The sequence below is a fragment of the Melospiza georgiana genome, chromosome 16 (genome assembly GCF_028018845.1).
Source record: "Melospiza georgiana isolate bMelGeo1 chromosome 16, bMelGeo1.pri, whole genome shotgun sequence".
Lineage (NCBI taxonomy): Eukaryota > Metazoa > Chordata > Aves > Passeriformes > Passerellidae > Melospiza > Melospiza georgiana.
The window spans coordinates 13528387-13544121 of NC_080445.1; the positions used below are offsets into that span (position 1 = coordinate 13528387).

General features: G+C 48.1%; 1 protein-coding gene across 3 annotated transcripts in view; it reads right to left on the reverse strand.

The window, feature by feature from the left end:
* Positions 1 to 15735, reverse strand: part of NPRL3 (NPR3 like, GATOR1 complex subunit) — a 42377-nt gene that overhangs the window by 6017 nt on the left and 20625 nt on the right. For all 3 annotated transcript variants that reach the window (XM_058035893.1, XM_058035892.1, XM_058035894.1), the window contains 5 exons: positions 13308 to 13445; positions 11747 to 11903; positions 9779 to 9885; positions 8482 to 8611; positions 779 to 968 (listed from right to left, as the gene is read on the reverse strand). In XM_058035893.1, the coding sequence (XP_057891876.1) occupies positions 779 to 968; positions 8482 to 8611; positions 9779 to 9885; positions 11747 to 11903; positions 13308 to 13445 (722 nt within the window). The remainder of the gene's footprint in view (positions 1 to 778; positions 969 to 8481; positions 8612 to 9778; positions 9886 to 11746; positions 11904 to 13307; positions 13446 to 15735) is intronic.

A 15735-nucleotide genomic window follows, 5' to 3' on the forward strand; every position in this document is an offset into this window, starting at 1 on the left:
TGACTCACTTTCCAAGATTTCTGCCCTAATTCATGACTCCTGTAAAGCTCAAAGTTGTACAGAGCATCTCTCACCATATCCAAGCCCAGTGGTGTTCTGAGAAGGCTGCTCAGAACAGCCCAAGCAGGAAAGTTTGGTGATTTCAGCATTATATCTGACTCATCCTCTTGAAAGAATACTTTCCTGGAATCACCCTGAAGAATGGCACTGGGGAGATTAAAGAAATCAGGGGACACAAACAGAAATCAATCATGTGTGAGAACAAAGCCAGCTCTGTGTCTCCTCAGGTGGCTCTGATGGCTCTACAGCCCACAGAAACCAATGCTGCTTGAACAAATTCTCTGTCCTGAGAATCCGAATCTGCCAGAGGAACACCGGGGGTAACTCTGAGTGCAGCAAGAGAGGACAAAGCTACTTTTAAAAACAGAGAAGTAACTCTCATAAAAATATTTTACAGGACCAGATGAGAATTTGGCAAATTACAAAGCATTACTTTGTGGATGCCATGAGACAGAGAGAGAGAAATGGCGTTTCTCACAAGCCGCCGTGAGGAACGCTTGCTGTTTCTCTGCCTCATGGCATCCACATTACTTCTTTCTAAAAAGAAGCCCAACAGCCCCTAGGACTTTCACCAGTGCCCAGCTCTAAATTTAGGAAAGGCTGGACCTAATTAGCAAGTGGAGATTCTCACTACCAAGGCTTGGTGGCCCTCAGCAGCACTAAGGGAAACTGGAGAAGTGAGATGGAGTCTGAAAAGCAAAGAAAAGTGTGCCCATACTTGGGGAGCCAAAGCTGAGGGCGTTGGGGGTGCTCAGACTCCGTCCCCCCACCCTGGCAGTGAAGGGCATGTCCTCGTCCTGGGCTCGGAGCTCCTCCTCCTGCGGGGGCACCATCAGGCACACGTAGGTGTGCAGCTGGATCAGCAGCCGGTGCTGCAGCATCCAGATCACCATCTGGATCAGCTGGGTCTGCAGGGGGACAAACGAGGGGTTAAACACCTGGGAAATGAGATACAGGAGGAAAACAACACACAGAGGGTGCACTTGGTGAGTAAGGAGGCACGTGGAAAATGCTGCTAGCCCCACACTGAGTTTATTTTATCTCTTTTCCAGTCACAAAAAGGTGACCAGACACAAAACTTCTTCACACCCAGAGCCTCTGTGAGTGCTGAGGCTGCAGTGGAGCCTTTCATGATCCACTTTATGCAGCACTGACCAGCACAGCCTGAAGGTACCTGCCCTGCCCCTGCCTCAGCTCCAGATCTGGTTCTACACAAGGGCCACTAAAATAAATCACTAAAGGGTTAATCCCACACGGTCAGATTGAAGGGCAGGCTCCTCTAGAGAGCCAGAGAGAGGGCAGGGTGATGGGCAGAGCTGAAGCAACCAGGGGATGTGGCCAGGAGCCCTTTGTTGTCAAGTGGGAAACTGCTGATCAGCCATGGGAGAGCCCTGGAGATCAGAGCCTGACAGGGTTGGGCAATACAGAAACAGCAGCAGCAGCACAAGCCCTGGCAGGGGACAGCAGCCTGAGCTGCCAGGAGTCCCCTCTCCATGCAGTCACCATCCCTGTGCTAATAAAGGCACCTGGGTTTCCAGGCAGGCAGAGACTCCAAAGCAATGAGATGCATTCAACATTGCCCAACACCTGCTGGAGATCTGCACCATGGGCAGAGCAAGGGACAAGGGTTTGTAGGGTCTGCTTTCAGAAATCTGGGAGGAGCCTTCAAAATGCATCATTGTGTCTTGATTTCTGCATGAAAAGCCTTTTCATATCACTGCAGGCAGTTCTCATAGCAAAGGGCTCAGAACACAATCATTGACAAGGCTGCTTGGGGATTTCATAGCAACCAGCACTGTTTTGGTGAGACAAACACAGGCAGCATGAGCTCAGGCTCAGAAGGAAGCTCCCCCTGCTGCATTAATCATCAGGGTAACTCGCCAAATCACAATAAAAGCCCCAAACCCAAGTTCATCAGCCCACATAATTTTCCTTTCTCCATAAATCTGGTAATTCTCAGTTCCTCCTCTGCTATCAAATCACCTCTCTGTTTGCAGACAGACCCACACCCTGTCTTTTCAGAGATTACCACTTCTGGGGGCTCAGTGGATTTTAATCTTAAAACTTTTTCTCTGGAATCACCTTCAAACATGTATTTTTTGGAAAAGCCATAATTCATTTTACATGTTTAACAGAAAATCTACAGAAGAGGAAGGTTGGCAAAAGACACCAAAGACATCATGCTTTGCTAACATCTGAAGCCAGCCTGGAAGAGTGAGGTCTACTCCAGCAATTATGTTGCTGAAATCCTTCCTTCCAGATGCAGGCCTGGATGGAAAGATGGCTCATTTATTTTACTTAAATTTCCAACCTGTTGGCACGTCTGATTAGCAAATGAAAGAGGTCTGCACGTTTCAGAGCACAAAACAAGCCTGGAAAAATCCAAGGAGACAGGAAGACAGGCTCTACCAGACCTACAGAGCAGTGGGCAGGGCCTGACCCAGAGCAGCCTCCCCTGGGCACTCTGGTGGTTCCATGAATCACAAAAATAGCTAATTGCTTTTGTTGCAGCTCCATGTGCATGGAGAGTCTAATCCTGCACATGCACCATCACCTCCACACCCTCATGGAAATACCTAGAAAGCCACCCTGAGCCAGCAGCTATGGCCCAGTGGAACCAGAACCAGGCAGCAGAGGTGTTACAGCTTTACAGCCACAACCTTGTGCAAACAGCCCCTGCCAAACACCTTTGTGCATCTCTGGGAGAGCTGCAGATCTGGGGCCACCCTGAGAACCAGAGGAAACTCTTCTTCCATCCTGAAGTAAACTTGATCATCCCTAGACCAGAGACTGATGATCCCTGACATTTTCCTGTACAAGCCAAACTTCAGCAGGAATTTGGTACCTCTGAAAACCCAGTGCTAGAAAAAGCCCAAGTGCTGCAGCATCCTGCACTGGCCCCTGCCCCTGTGATGAGCTCTGTGCCACCACTGCAAGTGCCTCACACCATTCCCACTTCCTCCAGGGTCAGACCCATTTCTTACCAAAGGCAGAAGTGTTTCCCAAATCAGCTCTAGCAGAGGCTTTGCTAACACATTCTGCTGCCTGTGCTTCTGGACACCAGCCCTGCATTTCCCTCCATTCTCCATCTGCTGCTCCCAAGCTGCCATGGAGCTCACCCAGGGCTGCAGGAGCAGAGGTTTCCCTGTGCTGTGCTGGCTGAAATGCTGCTCTTCCCCAGAGGGGCAGGGTTCTCCCTGTGCCTGCTCTCAGGGCACTTGCTTAGAGCTGGGCTCCTTGCTGAAGCCACAGGGGCTGGGAGCAGCTTTCCAGGCAGGGCTGTACTTCATCCCAGTCAGACTCTGGAATCCAGAGCCAGCCTTTTTTGGCTGAAACACCAGGACTGTGATGGAAATATAAAGTGAAACATTTTCTGTTGCTTAATTTAACTACCAATTCAATCTAAATTTTATCCATGTTCCTTTCATGCTTCCTGTCTGCCCGTGCTGCCTCTTTCCAGCCTGCTCAGAGGGGGTCCTGTCTGCTGCAGCCACATCTGGCTTGTTCCTGCTGGCACAGAGCAGCCCAGGGCCATTCCCAGAGCAGTGCCAGGCTGTTGTCATGCAAGGCACTGGTACAATGCCCTGCTCTGTGCCCACTGGCACAAGCAGAGAGGCTGCACTGGCTTCCAAAAACACAGCACTGCACATCAGCCCAGCTGGGCACTTCAGGATGGCCAGAGGAAAGCTCAGTCCCAAGATCCAGCATTCCTTATTCTCTGGGACCATTTGTAAAACTCTTGAGAAATGTGTTACATTTCCTGCAAGGATTTTTTAAGGCTGTTTTCTTTCCCAGGCCTAAAAAGTTAAGGATAACTGGGAGCAGGACCAGGTTCAGGAAAGGGAAGGGAGAACAGCAGCCTAGAAGAACTCAATCCCAGTTTGTTTCTCACCATGTGAGGAGACAGTGCAAATACAGCTTGCTTTGCCTACTGAAGCACACAAGCCCCTTTTCTCCAGCCTGGATTATCCAGTTATTTGATACAAATCCTCTTCAAGGTCTGACTGGAGAGCTGAGGGCTGCCTTGGCTCAGCATGATGACACCTTCAAAGCCACTGGGGTGCAGGGATGTTTGCTGAAATGTATTGCCTTCCTTTAGCATTCAAACCATGCTGCTTCATGGAAAACACATCAGCTATGAAAACTTCTCCCTCATTTACAGGAAACAGACTCTGCAAACTCCTCCTGATGTAGGATGAAACATTTACTGTCTAATATTGCCATTTTAATCATTAGTTAACAGCTGTGAATTCTCAGCTTAACCATTCCCTCCATTCAGGCCTAGCATGACATTTTCTTTGAACTTACTGTGCTAAACCCCTGACTTTATACCCAGTCCAACTGAATATAAATGCATCTTAATCCCATTTCCCTACTTCTGCCAACAAAAGCTCCCTGATGTCTTGCAGCAGAGCAGCCCCATGTGCAGCAGGGCTCCCTGAAGACACAGCTGCCCATTCAGGGTCTGCAGGCAGCTCTGCTCCCCTCCCACTCCATCCCCTACACATTTCCCTGCCTCATTTTCCATCAGCCCTGCACAAAGCTTGACATGTTTCCAGCAAGCACAAGGCAGAGGCCTCATCTCCCTGTGCCTGACTCCCAGACTGAAACAAAAGTGAAAAGTTAAAGAGATTTTGTTCAGCAGCAGCTGTCTTAGCTTTCCCATCTGTTGGGGTTTCTTTTCTGCAGTTATCCACATCCCCTCAAGGGAGAATTAAAGAACCACAACGATAATGACAATGTGCATGATGATAAAGGAGGTGCAGGAAGGAAATGGGATGCCTAATTCACCTGGGAACACTGCTTACAGGTGAGAAGATCTCTCCTGGTGTTTGTTCAAGGCAGGGCACAGAGGTGCTGCAGCTTCTGAGGCAGATAAATTGGCTGAGGTTACAGTGCAGAGAAGGGGAAACCACAATCATCATCCCTAACTCTTGGTTTGCAAAGCACCTTCATGCACAGTAGCTGGGTAAAGAAATTTGATGCTGGACAAAGAAATCCTTATCCTGAACAGCAGGTAAAGCCTCCCCCTGCCTGGGAACAGTGCTGACCTGAAGGCTTTGGGTCACCAGGTGCTCCTGTGCTCTCCCAGGAGGTTTGGAAGGGGTGCAGACCCCAGTGAGCAGCCCCAGAGCTGCAGCCCAGTGTGCCCTGCACTCACAGCACGGCTGTGCCACTCACAGGAAGAGAGCACAGGGACATGAGGCAACAGCCAGAGGCAGCAGAACAAGGACAGATTCTTTGGGCTCGGGGTAGGGGAGATGCAAACTGCTCCTCTTCCAGCAAAAACACCAAAAGTGAAGGTGAGTTCCCTCTGGTGTGAGCTCACAGATCTCCCCACCCTGTGGCTGCACCCTGGTGACATCCAGGACAAAGCAGGCACTGCAGCAAGTCCTGGTGACAGGACAAGTCACAATGGGGACAACTCCCTGTGAAATGGGGAGAACAGCTTCTGCTTCCCTCACCACCCCCAGCTGCACAAGCTCTGCAGAAATCTCCTCCCTCACTCTGTGCATCTCCCCAAGTGAATTCCACCTGCTCACCTGGCAGAACCCTTCTGCAGCTGGAACAGGTTAAATGAACAGAGGCCAGAGCTCTAGGAAAGGGAGAAAGGCTCACATGTGCACACACCTGGGAGGGGGAGGAAAAGCAGGGTCTCAGCTCAACAGCACTGAGATCTCTTGAGGTCAGCTGGGCTGGGGGCAGGGGCTCATCCTCACCCTGCTGCTGGCACAGGGAAACACAGAGAAAGGGAAGCAGCAGGGAGCCAAAAGGACACCAAAATCTCATCTAACAGATACACACTGACCAGGGTTCCACTGCAACACACTGCTCCTCACCTCAGGCAAGAACAGAGATCAAGATGACACAATCTAGACTTTCAGTCTGTGGCACAGGGCACACTGAGAGCACTGGGAGGCCTGGCACACACCTCTCACCTGGCACCTCCCACCTACCTGACAGGCAGACAGCAGCAGCAGCACACAGCCATGCACTCCCAGGGCAGCCCTGTCCTTGCTCAGGTTGTTCACATCTCCTACCAGCCAAAAATTATCACAGCACACCAAGTAGAAAAATGAGTGTCATTTTTTTTCATCTACCCAAAGGGAGTGAGGAATTCCACTCATGTAATGGTCATTGAACAAAAATAACTTTGTCCCCTTCCAAATCAAGCAAGATTTTTGTATAAAAACAGGAAGGGCTCTGAGAGCTCCCCTGTTTCCTATGGAGGGCTTTATTAATGCCTCCTGTATTCTTTACCCATCCAGAAGCACATGGCAAAAGCAGGGAGCCAATCCCATGCTTGAGAGAAGAATGAAATGGGAGGGATGCCATGGATGCCACGAGGCCACAGCAGCTTCTGCAGAAGATTCAGCCCTGCCACAGCCCTGCCCCTCAGCACAGTGACCCTCAGGGGCACCAACACTGCCCTCAGCCTGATCAAAAGCACCAGATAACAGAAAACCACTGGAAATCTTTAGAGCTAAAACCCTCACATCCCCTCCTGTGCACACAAAGAACAAAAGTACAGAGAGAAGTCCCACCTTTGCTATTTTTTTCAAAGGCAAAGCGAATACATTATGACAATATTTACAGTTCAGAGTACAACATCTTTCATCACAGCACAGTGGAACAAAAAACCACCCACATTTCATTAGATAAATTGCTGTATTGATTGGATCTTTTGTAATTACAACTGGAGCCTGACCACTTCAGGGCAGGGATTGGAGTCATGTCTCTTAAAAGACTGAAAAATTAAAAAATAACACAAGAAGTCCTACAAAGGTAAATCAGAGTAGAAGAAAATGTACTGATACAAAAATACATAAAAACTCACTCTAATCTAAACTCCCCTAAGAACTGTCACACTTTGCTTTATCAAAAAGCCAAAACTTTTCACAGCATCACCCTCCATCCTTCCAATAAGGCTGAAAGGAGGATGAAAGCAAGCTGTGCTGGTGATTCTTAGGACCCCACCACAGACAGGTGAGCAGCAGGGGGAAGGAACAGACTCTATAAAACACTTGAGCACTCCATCAGCTCTGGTGAGCATTTATTGCACCCTTGTTTCAAGGCATAACTGCAGCAGTAAGTGACAGACACTTATTTATGTATTTTAAACAAAAGTAGGATGTCTGAGAACAACCAGAACTATTGAAGGAGAAGTATTAAGGCAAGTAATTAATTTTAAAAGGATTACTGAAAATGTCTCCTGAAGCTACTGCAGCTATAATAAAATTAATGCTATGACTTCAGCTTCAATTTTCAGGATACTTATTTGTCTGTAACTAGAGTGGAGTCCTGCTCTTCCCCTGCCTCCCAAGGTTGCAGCTGACCAGTAAATGCTACTGGAATTAGACCTACATCATTACTTATTTTTATCTCAGATCATCATCTCTGTGAACCTGCAATTACAGCCAATTCTTCCCTCCCAGCTGTGCTGGAGTGCACAGGTGATGGTAATCTCTAAATGTGAGCAGGGGCCAAAGCCATGGAGCCACCAAGGCACCAGGTCTGAAAGCCAGAAACAAACACCAGGAGAAGGCAGCCAAAGAACTCTGCCTGTGCTTCCTTTGCCACAGCCTCAGTCCAGGCTCCTCCATCTGGGAACACAGCACAGTCAGCCAGGAGACCTGACTTTATTGAGCTCCTTCCTGTGTTCCACCAGTTCCCAGAAATGCCACAAGCCATGATCGATGCACAAGCAAAACAGCTCACAAATCCCAAATCCATATTTTATTAACACAGTTCTTTACTCTCAGGAGCTAATGCAGTGACACATGGACTTCTGCTGACCCCATGCTGAGCCTACTTCCTCCAAAAGCCTTTTAACAATTCCACTTTTACAGCAAAACCAAGACAGATTGCTTTTAAAAACAGATTGTGAGCTTGGAGCAGATGGAACAGAATAAAATCAAATGTGATTGTGAGGAATCCACAAACTTGATTCAGCCCCACCAATTGGTAACAGCTTGGGACAGACCAAATGGAGTTTCAGTTTTCCCTACTACATCACACCATGAAAAGAAACATTCTAATACTTCTTTTAGGAGTGTGCTTTTCCAGAATCCTGTCACCTTGAACATCCCCACAACTTTTTGGCACGAGGACATGAAACAATAAATCACAAGGCTGGAAATAGAGTAACTGGGAACTTGTAAATGTGCAACAGCAGGTTCCTGAGCCAGTGCTCCAGGAGCAGCAGCAGCATCCCTGTGGGCAGCAGGATAAGGAGCCCGGAGCAGTGCCCAGCAGTGCCCAAGGAGCCCAGGGCAGTGCTCCAGGAGCAGCACCATCCCTGTGGGCAGCAGAATAAGGAGCCCAGGGCAGTGCCCAGCAGTGCCCAAGGAGCCCAGGGCAGTGCCCAGCACCATCCCTATGAACAGCAGAACAAGGAGCCCAGGGCAGTGCCCAGCTCACCTCCTGCACGGGTGGTGCCAGTGGGTTCTTGAACTCAGCCAGGGACACGGGCAGGGAGAACTTGGCCAGCATGGAGGGCAGGTTGTGACCCCGGAACTGACAGGAGAAGGCCTCTGCCAGGGGAGAGTACCTGCAGCAGAGAGGCAAAGGCACAGATCAGCTCTGCAGTGCTGCTCAGGGAAGCTGGGATCCCATCAAACATTGCAGAAGTGCCAATTCCCCAGTGTAACATTCCCTGTGATCTAGAAAACACCAAGCACAGTTGATGGCATGTTGTGTCCTGCAGAAGGCAGCCAGGAGCTCGTGCACTCTCACCTCAGCCTTACATCCAGCTCCAGCCTTTCATTCAAGGCATTTTCATTCCAGAGGAGAAAAATGAAAGGGATAAAATTCCAGACCTGTGCAGCCTCTGGTGAAAGGCACAGAGCTTGGGCAGGGCTGGGCAGGATACACACACAACCTCTGAATGTGCCAGCTGCAGTGCAGATGTGGCTGTGCCCCCTCCCCATGCTGACAGGTTAAGAAACATGACTGAAGTGAAGGACAGACAAGTTAAAAATCAGGAAATCTGTCTGTCTTAGCATTTCCATGTCCAAAGTCTTCAGGAACAGCACTGCCATATTTGACACATGCACAGTTGTTGCTGAATGACCTCAAGGTCCCTTCCAGCCCTATTTTTATACTTCCATCACCAAAGTTTTGATTTAAAACTATTTTCCTATAACTGAGTTCCAACACAGAGTCTAAAAGCATCTCAAAATCCAACAGAGGAAGGGCTGCCAATCTTCAGCAGAGCAAAAATACCCTCCCCTGCCTCCACATCTTCCTTGCAGTGTCTCTGCCTCTCTCCCAATGGCCATGGTGCCTTGTGTCTGTGACAAGGCACACAGCATGGAATGGCAGCACGTGAAACAACACAATGGCAACTTCTGCTACTTTTGATTCATGTCAGAGAGCTCTATAAACCACTCCTTTACTTTAATCATAAAGTATTTTGGTTTGTAAATGTTCCCATATTGGACATTCAGTGAGCAGGACTACTAAAAATACTGACAGCACTCCACAGGGTAAATATTGCTTCCAGGGCCCTCAGCACCACAGAGGAATATTGATCTGCTCTGCTGCTCCTCCCTGCCCACACTGACTGTGCAAGTCCAGGCTCATGTAATGGTTTGTGTTCTGCACAGTCTCAACAAATCCTTGAAGAAAGATCCCAGTCTGTATCCAGCCAGGGAAGGAAAGTGCATCTGCACTCCTCAGCCCTGTGCTGCCACCAACACATTTTCCTTCTACTTACAGGCAGACACTGGCATTTGGAGAAAGCATGTAGACATTGTTTTCACAAAGAGGATAAATAATAATTGCTTTGCCCCAGTAAACAAGATGTGCTGCAAGCTGGAAAACCTGTATTGAGAAAACAGGGAAAAATTAGAGAAGCAAAATCAATACACAAACTCTCAGCAAGTGTTGCATACAACAACAACAAAAAACATCTCATTTGAGTGGAAATGAAAGAAAAATGTTCCACCCTTTCACCCTGCCTTCAGAATAAATTCATGGTTTAATATAACATGTGGCAGATCAAAAAGCATTTGACAAGGTTATGAATTTCCAGAGATTCGCTTCACATTTCTAAGCAACTTAGTATTTCCTGCCTCAAAGGAATTCCTCCAAACTGTATCAATACAAGTTAAGTTTCTTTTCATGCCCCCAAAAACTAATTTTTTTATGCACAAAATGCATTGTGTTATACATGAAAAATGAAACAAAAGAATCAGCTTCTACTATGATAGAAACATAAAGGAAACCAACACTGCCTTTTTACTGCACAGAGGTATTTCAGTAATGATCTACATAAAGTATTTTAATGTGTTAAACAAGTCAGTGGTTGCTAATGGCTCTGCAAAAGCCACATAAATAGTGTCTACAAGACATAAAATCCAGCCTGTATCATTAGATGCATTTAACTGTGCTTTTTTGTGGAGAACAAAACTACAGAAGCAGTAGGGAATTTCCAGAGTTCATCCCATAGCCAAGTAACACCACAGACCACTGCAGGCAGCCCTGGAGGTTTGTTACAAAGCAGGACCTTTCCCTTGGAACAGGAGGAGGCACTGCCCTATGAGCAGGAGAACATGTGATGATGAGCTGTGCTTCCCCTGTCACACAGAGCACAGGCTGTGCCCCTGGGTCTGGATTGATCCCTAGGAGCATGGAGCAGCCCTTCCCTCTCTGGGATCATCCCACATCATCACAGTCATCCACAGGGGTCTCTCAGTGGCCTCACAACTCATGTGAGAGCCAGAGTCTCACCCCTCCACTTCGCTTCCCAAGGGCTCATCACATCACCTCCAGCAATTCACATTTGAGAGCTGGTTCTCACTACTGGAAGGGCATTTGGAAAGAGCTGCTGGCTTGGGGAGAATGGCTCAAGATCTTTGCCCAAGCCTACACTAAATCGTGTTCCCATGACTGCCAAGTCTGTGCACTAATGGACTAAGGGAAATGGATGGGAAGGTTTGTACAGGCATTCACAAGCTTTGGTAGAAAAGATCTTGGCAGCTCCAGGGGTATTTGGCCATGGCAGCTGTAAACCTGCACCTGCATTTTGGGTGCTTCATTTGCATGTAGACATCACTGTGACAGGACCAAGCAGGCCCCTGTGGTGTCAGCCAGGAGTACAACCTGCTCTGGTTTAACTACCAAACAGCAGACACAGAGCAGACAGAGCCACTCTCCTCAGAGGGACACAGGGACAGCTCCTGAGGCAACATCCACAAGGAGAAAAATGGGAAATTCCTTCTACATAAGGGGAAAGGTTTCACTCTGATGCTGGTCAGGTGCTGGACCAGAGAGGTGGTGGGAGGCTGCCCTCACAATGAGGTGCTCACAATTTGAAGAGAAGTTTTTCATCAGCCTGATTTAATGGACTTGTCCTGGGCAGTGGTGAGGACCAGAGTACACCTGGGATGGGGACCAGAAACCCCCAGGATGGGGACCAGAGACACCTGGGATGGGGACTAGAGATCTCAGGGATGGGGACTCTCATCCAAGACTGTGGCTGCAGGGCTGCCCAGCACTGTCCCTGCACCCCTGCCCTCTGTTTCCCCAGCCTCTCCCCAGGCTCCAGGGCTGGCACCTTCTCCCTGCTCTCTGCTCACACCAGGAGCTGCCCCGCTCCAGCCCCACACAGGCCCAGGGGCACCCAGGAGAAAACACCTCGTGATTTAAAAAGCTCTCAGCAGCTGCTGACAGCTCCCCATACCTGCAGCAATGCCAAGTCAGCATCCTGAGCCAGTTGCTGCAAATTCTTCACAGCAGAGGTAGTTTTAATTACTCTCACCAGGGCAGGAGAGCAGTCCAACGGGAGCTCATTAAGCAATGACTTCTCATCATTTAAAAGTAATAAGGCATGGTAAGGCCTGCAGAAAAATAGAATACATTTGAATACAGTAAACTGCAGCTTTTCCTGAAGGCTTTGTTATTTCTACACCATGATACCTGGGGTCAATGTAATGGTAAAAAAAGAATTTCTAATATCATCCTTTTGCTCTAACTGAGTTCAAAATCAGCTTATTTTTATGTTACAGCATAAGAGGCTCCCTGTGAAAAGGAGACAGAGGTTATATGGTAACTGGATACCCCAGTGACAAAGGAAAAAAGACTGCACTGCATTGGCACACAATTGAGAACAAGTCTGAAAACTGCTCATCTGCAATACTGAAATACAGAGTGGAGCAGAAGGAAGGAAGAAAGCAGAAGTTAATTACTTTTGCAGGTAAACAAACACAGGAAATAAGGTATCACAGGACCTGGGCTCTCTTTTTCCAAAAGCAGAATTACTTCTGGGCCAACAGATGAAAATGAACACACAATTTCTGGCTGCAAACAGTGCAGGACACTCTTGCAGCATCCCCTCAGTACAACCACCTAGGGAGAGCACCAAGGCTGTGGCTCCCAACCACCATGAATCCAGCAGCAGCACAGAGCCACAGCAGCAGCTCCAGGGACAAGCTGGGGACAGTGTGGCTGGACAGTGCTCAGGCAGAAAGGGACCTGGGGGTGCTGCTTGACAGCTGGTTGAATATAAGCCAGCAGTGTGCCCTGGTGGCCAAGAAGGCCAATGGCTCCTGGCCTGGATCAGGAATGGTGTGGCCAGCAGGAGCAGGGAGCTCATTCTGCCCCTGTGCTCAGTGCTGTGTCCAGCTCTGGCCCCTCAGTTTGGGAAGGATGTTGAGATGCTTGAGTGCATCCAGAGGGAGCAGCAAGGCTGGTGAGGGGCTGGGAACACAAACCCTGTGAGGAATGTTTGAAGGAGCTGGGGCTGTTCAGCCTGGAGAAGAGGAGGCTCAGGCTGACCTCATTGCTCTCTGCACCTTCCTGAAGGGAGGCTGCACACAGGTGGGGTTGGTCTCTGACAGAACCAGAGGACACAGCCTCCAGCTACAGCAGGGAAGGGACAGGTTGGATTTTAGGAAGAAATTTTCACCAAAAGAATAATAAAGTACTGGAATGCTCTTCCCAGGGAGGTGGTAGAATCACCATCTCTGGATGTGTTTAATAAAAGCCTGGACATGGCACTTGGTGCTGTAGTCTAGGTGAGGTGTTGGGGCATAGGTTGGACTCAATGATCTTAGAGGTCTCTTCCAACCTCATCATTCTGTGATTCTGTGAGATTCTGGGAGTCCTGTCTGAGCCCAGGGTCCCCCTCCTCCACAGCCCAGTCACACCATGCCCCTGCCTGAGCCACCTCAGACACGTGCAGCACCGCCCTCGGAACAGGAGCAAGGACTGGCCACCCTCTGAGGGGCAGAGCTTGCTCTTACCTGATGGATTTCAGACTTCTCTCGATTGCTTCTGGGGGTATGAAGTTGGTGGCAACATAGTGGATTTTGTGAGGAAGGCAGAAACTCACTTCCAACCAGTTGTTGATGTGCAAACGAACCACCCCTGTGGTGCAGAGACTAAAACAGGAAGGCAATCAATCCATACAGCATTTACCCTCAATCACAAATGAAAACTGTGCTCCAGGGTCACCCCTGCACAGAAATCAGATCAGGAAAAGACTGAATGCACCCTGTCTGTCCCCAGGCTGGCTGAGGATCAGCTGACTCCTGCAAAGAACCCCACAGCTGGACACACAGAGCACCATCCCCTACAGCATTTTAGGGAGATTTGAAAGACTTCACCACTGACCTTCTGCTCCGTCTGCCCTTAACATTGCAGCAGTGTCTCAAGTTAAAGTAGTTTATTCAAGATCTACTGCAGGGCAAAGGAAAATTCTCTAGGCCAAAGATGAACTGGGCAGTTTTCACCTCCAATTTCCATCTTCCCTCCAAGCAAAAAGAAAAGAGGATGTCTGTACTGGCAAGGGCTGTTCTAAGCAGCACATTTCCACAATAACAGCCTCCTTGTGCTCTGCTTAGGTTGTTTGTTTCCTTACTAACCTGTTACTGCTTGTGACATGAAATCACAAATGTGCCTGTTACGTGGTTTCTTCACTCTAGGAAACCACAGGGACTGAGCTAAGCCCTTCAGCAGACTCCAGACAACAGGACTGGAGTAGAAGCAATGGATATCCCAGGAATAATAAAGACAAGTAAAGTCAGACCCTGGTGCTCAGCCTGAAAGCAACAATAAGCCTCTTTGACTGAAAAAAAAACCAGAAAAGCTGGAGATTAGAGCCAGGATCATCATTCAGGTGCTTTTACAGAGGTCTGCAAATCTAGACAAGAGGTGGAATCCACCTCAGGAGGGAACTGTATTTACTTAAAATGGGGAATGTACCATAAGGAGCTAAGGCAGCACCAACCCTGCAAACCCTCCCAATATTCCCATTCCACAGGCAGGGGATGCTGGCCTGGAACAGCTGTGCTGGGAGGAAGCAGCAAGGCCCACCCCACCTTTCCATGAGTTAGGAACACATAAACTTATCAATCTGAAAACTGAATTTGTCAATGCCCTTCAATTTTAAACCTTCTTCCCAAAGAAAGCTTTTTGGCTTAAAATCAAATTTCAAAGTTTGCACTCCAGTCTGAATTTTAAATTCAAAGTGTGTTGAGACTTGCAATTTGACTTTTGTGTCAATAACTGCCATGAATTTCTCCCTCTACACAAAACAGATTAAAAAACATGTCAGGAACAGGCCAGGAGCAAATACACTTCTGGAGAAGTCTTTATGTGGTGATTTAACCATTTATAACCAGCATTCAACTGCAGGTCACAAACTAACATGCTCTTTTTCAAACTCATCTGGCTGTGTAGAGGGTTTGGAGAGAGGAGACATTTCAGCTTTAAACAAAAACACTGGGTAGCTTTGGCTGCTGGTGTAACTACTCAGCAAACCACAGCAGAGTGGTGAGGGAGCAAACAGCATCCCCTCCCTCCCCACACAGGATCAGGCTCAGGGGGAGCATCTCCTTCTGACAACACTTCTCAAAATGTTTTGTTCTCAAATCTTGCATGGAACTCTGGAAAATGCTGATTTTTCAAGCTGCAAATTGAGCAGATACTGTGTGTTTTCCTCTTTTTAAAAGGCACTGAGAGGGTGAATCCAGTGTTCCTCTGGCCCCAGCAGCTCTGATCTGCTCAGGGGCTCCCAGACCTGAAGGAACATCCAAAGCACAAATACCTCTGGTTATGTTCATTAAATGCTGCAGCTCCAGTAACACTGCTTATCCCACCACAAACAACGGGCAGGTAAAGCTGGATTCCCTCAAAATCCATCAGGGAAAAGGGCTGAAGCTGTGGTTACCCACCCCAGCTCCCAGGCCAAATCCCCACCAGGGGAATCATGGCAAAAAGGAATGGGACCAGCGAGTTCAGAGACCACCTGAAAGCTCCTGGGGTTGTAAAAACAGCAGAGATACAGAAAGCATGCAACACTTGCAGGGACATTTCCCCTGCAGAGTTTAACATTCAGACAAAGATCCAGTTGGTTCCTTTGTTTGGTCCAAGTGCACTAAGGCAAAAGGTTTAATTACATAATTACACTCTCCACAGCATAATTTTGTCTGCAGTGCACTACACAACAAGAGCCTAGAATTAAAGACAACAAGAAAAACAGATTTTCAGTTCTGATCTGGATCTTAATTTTATTCTTCTGTATTTGCATTCAGCTGTACAATTTCCATCCTTCATTATAAGCTTTATGAACACAATTTCTCCTTCACCTGCCCCTCCTTAGATGGAAAATAATTGTCTGTAATTTGACAAGAAACAAGCTGCACCCTCCAGCAGCAACACTTGCAACTG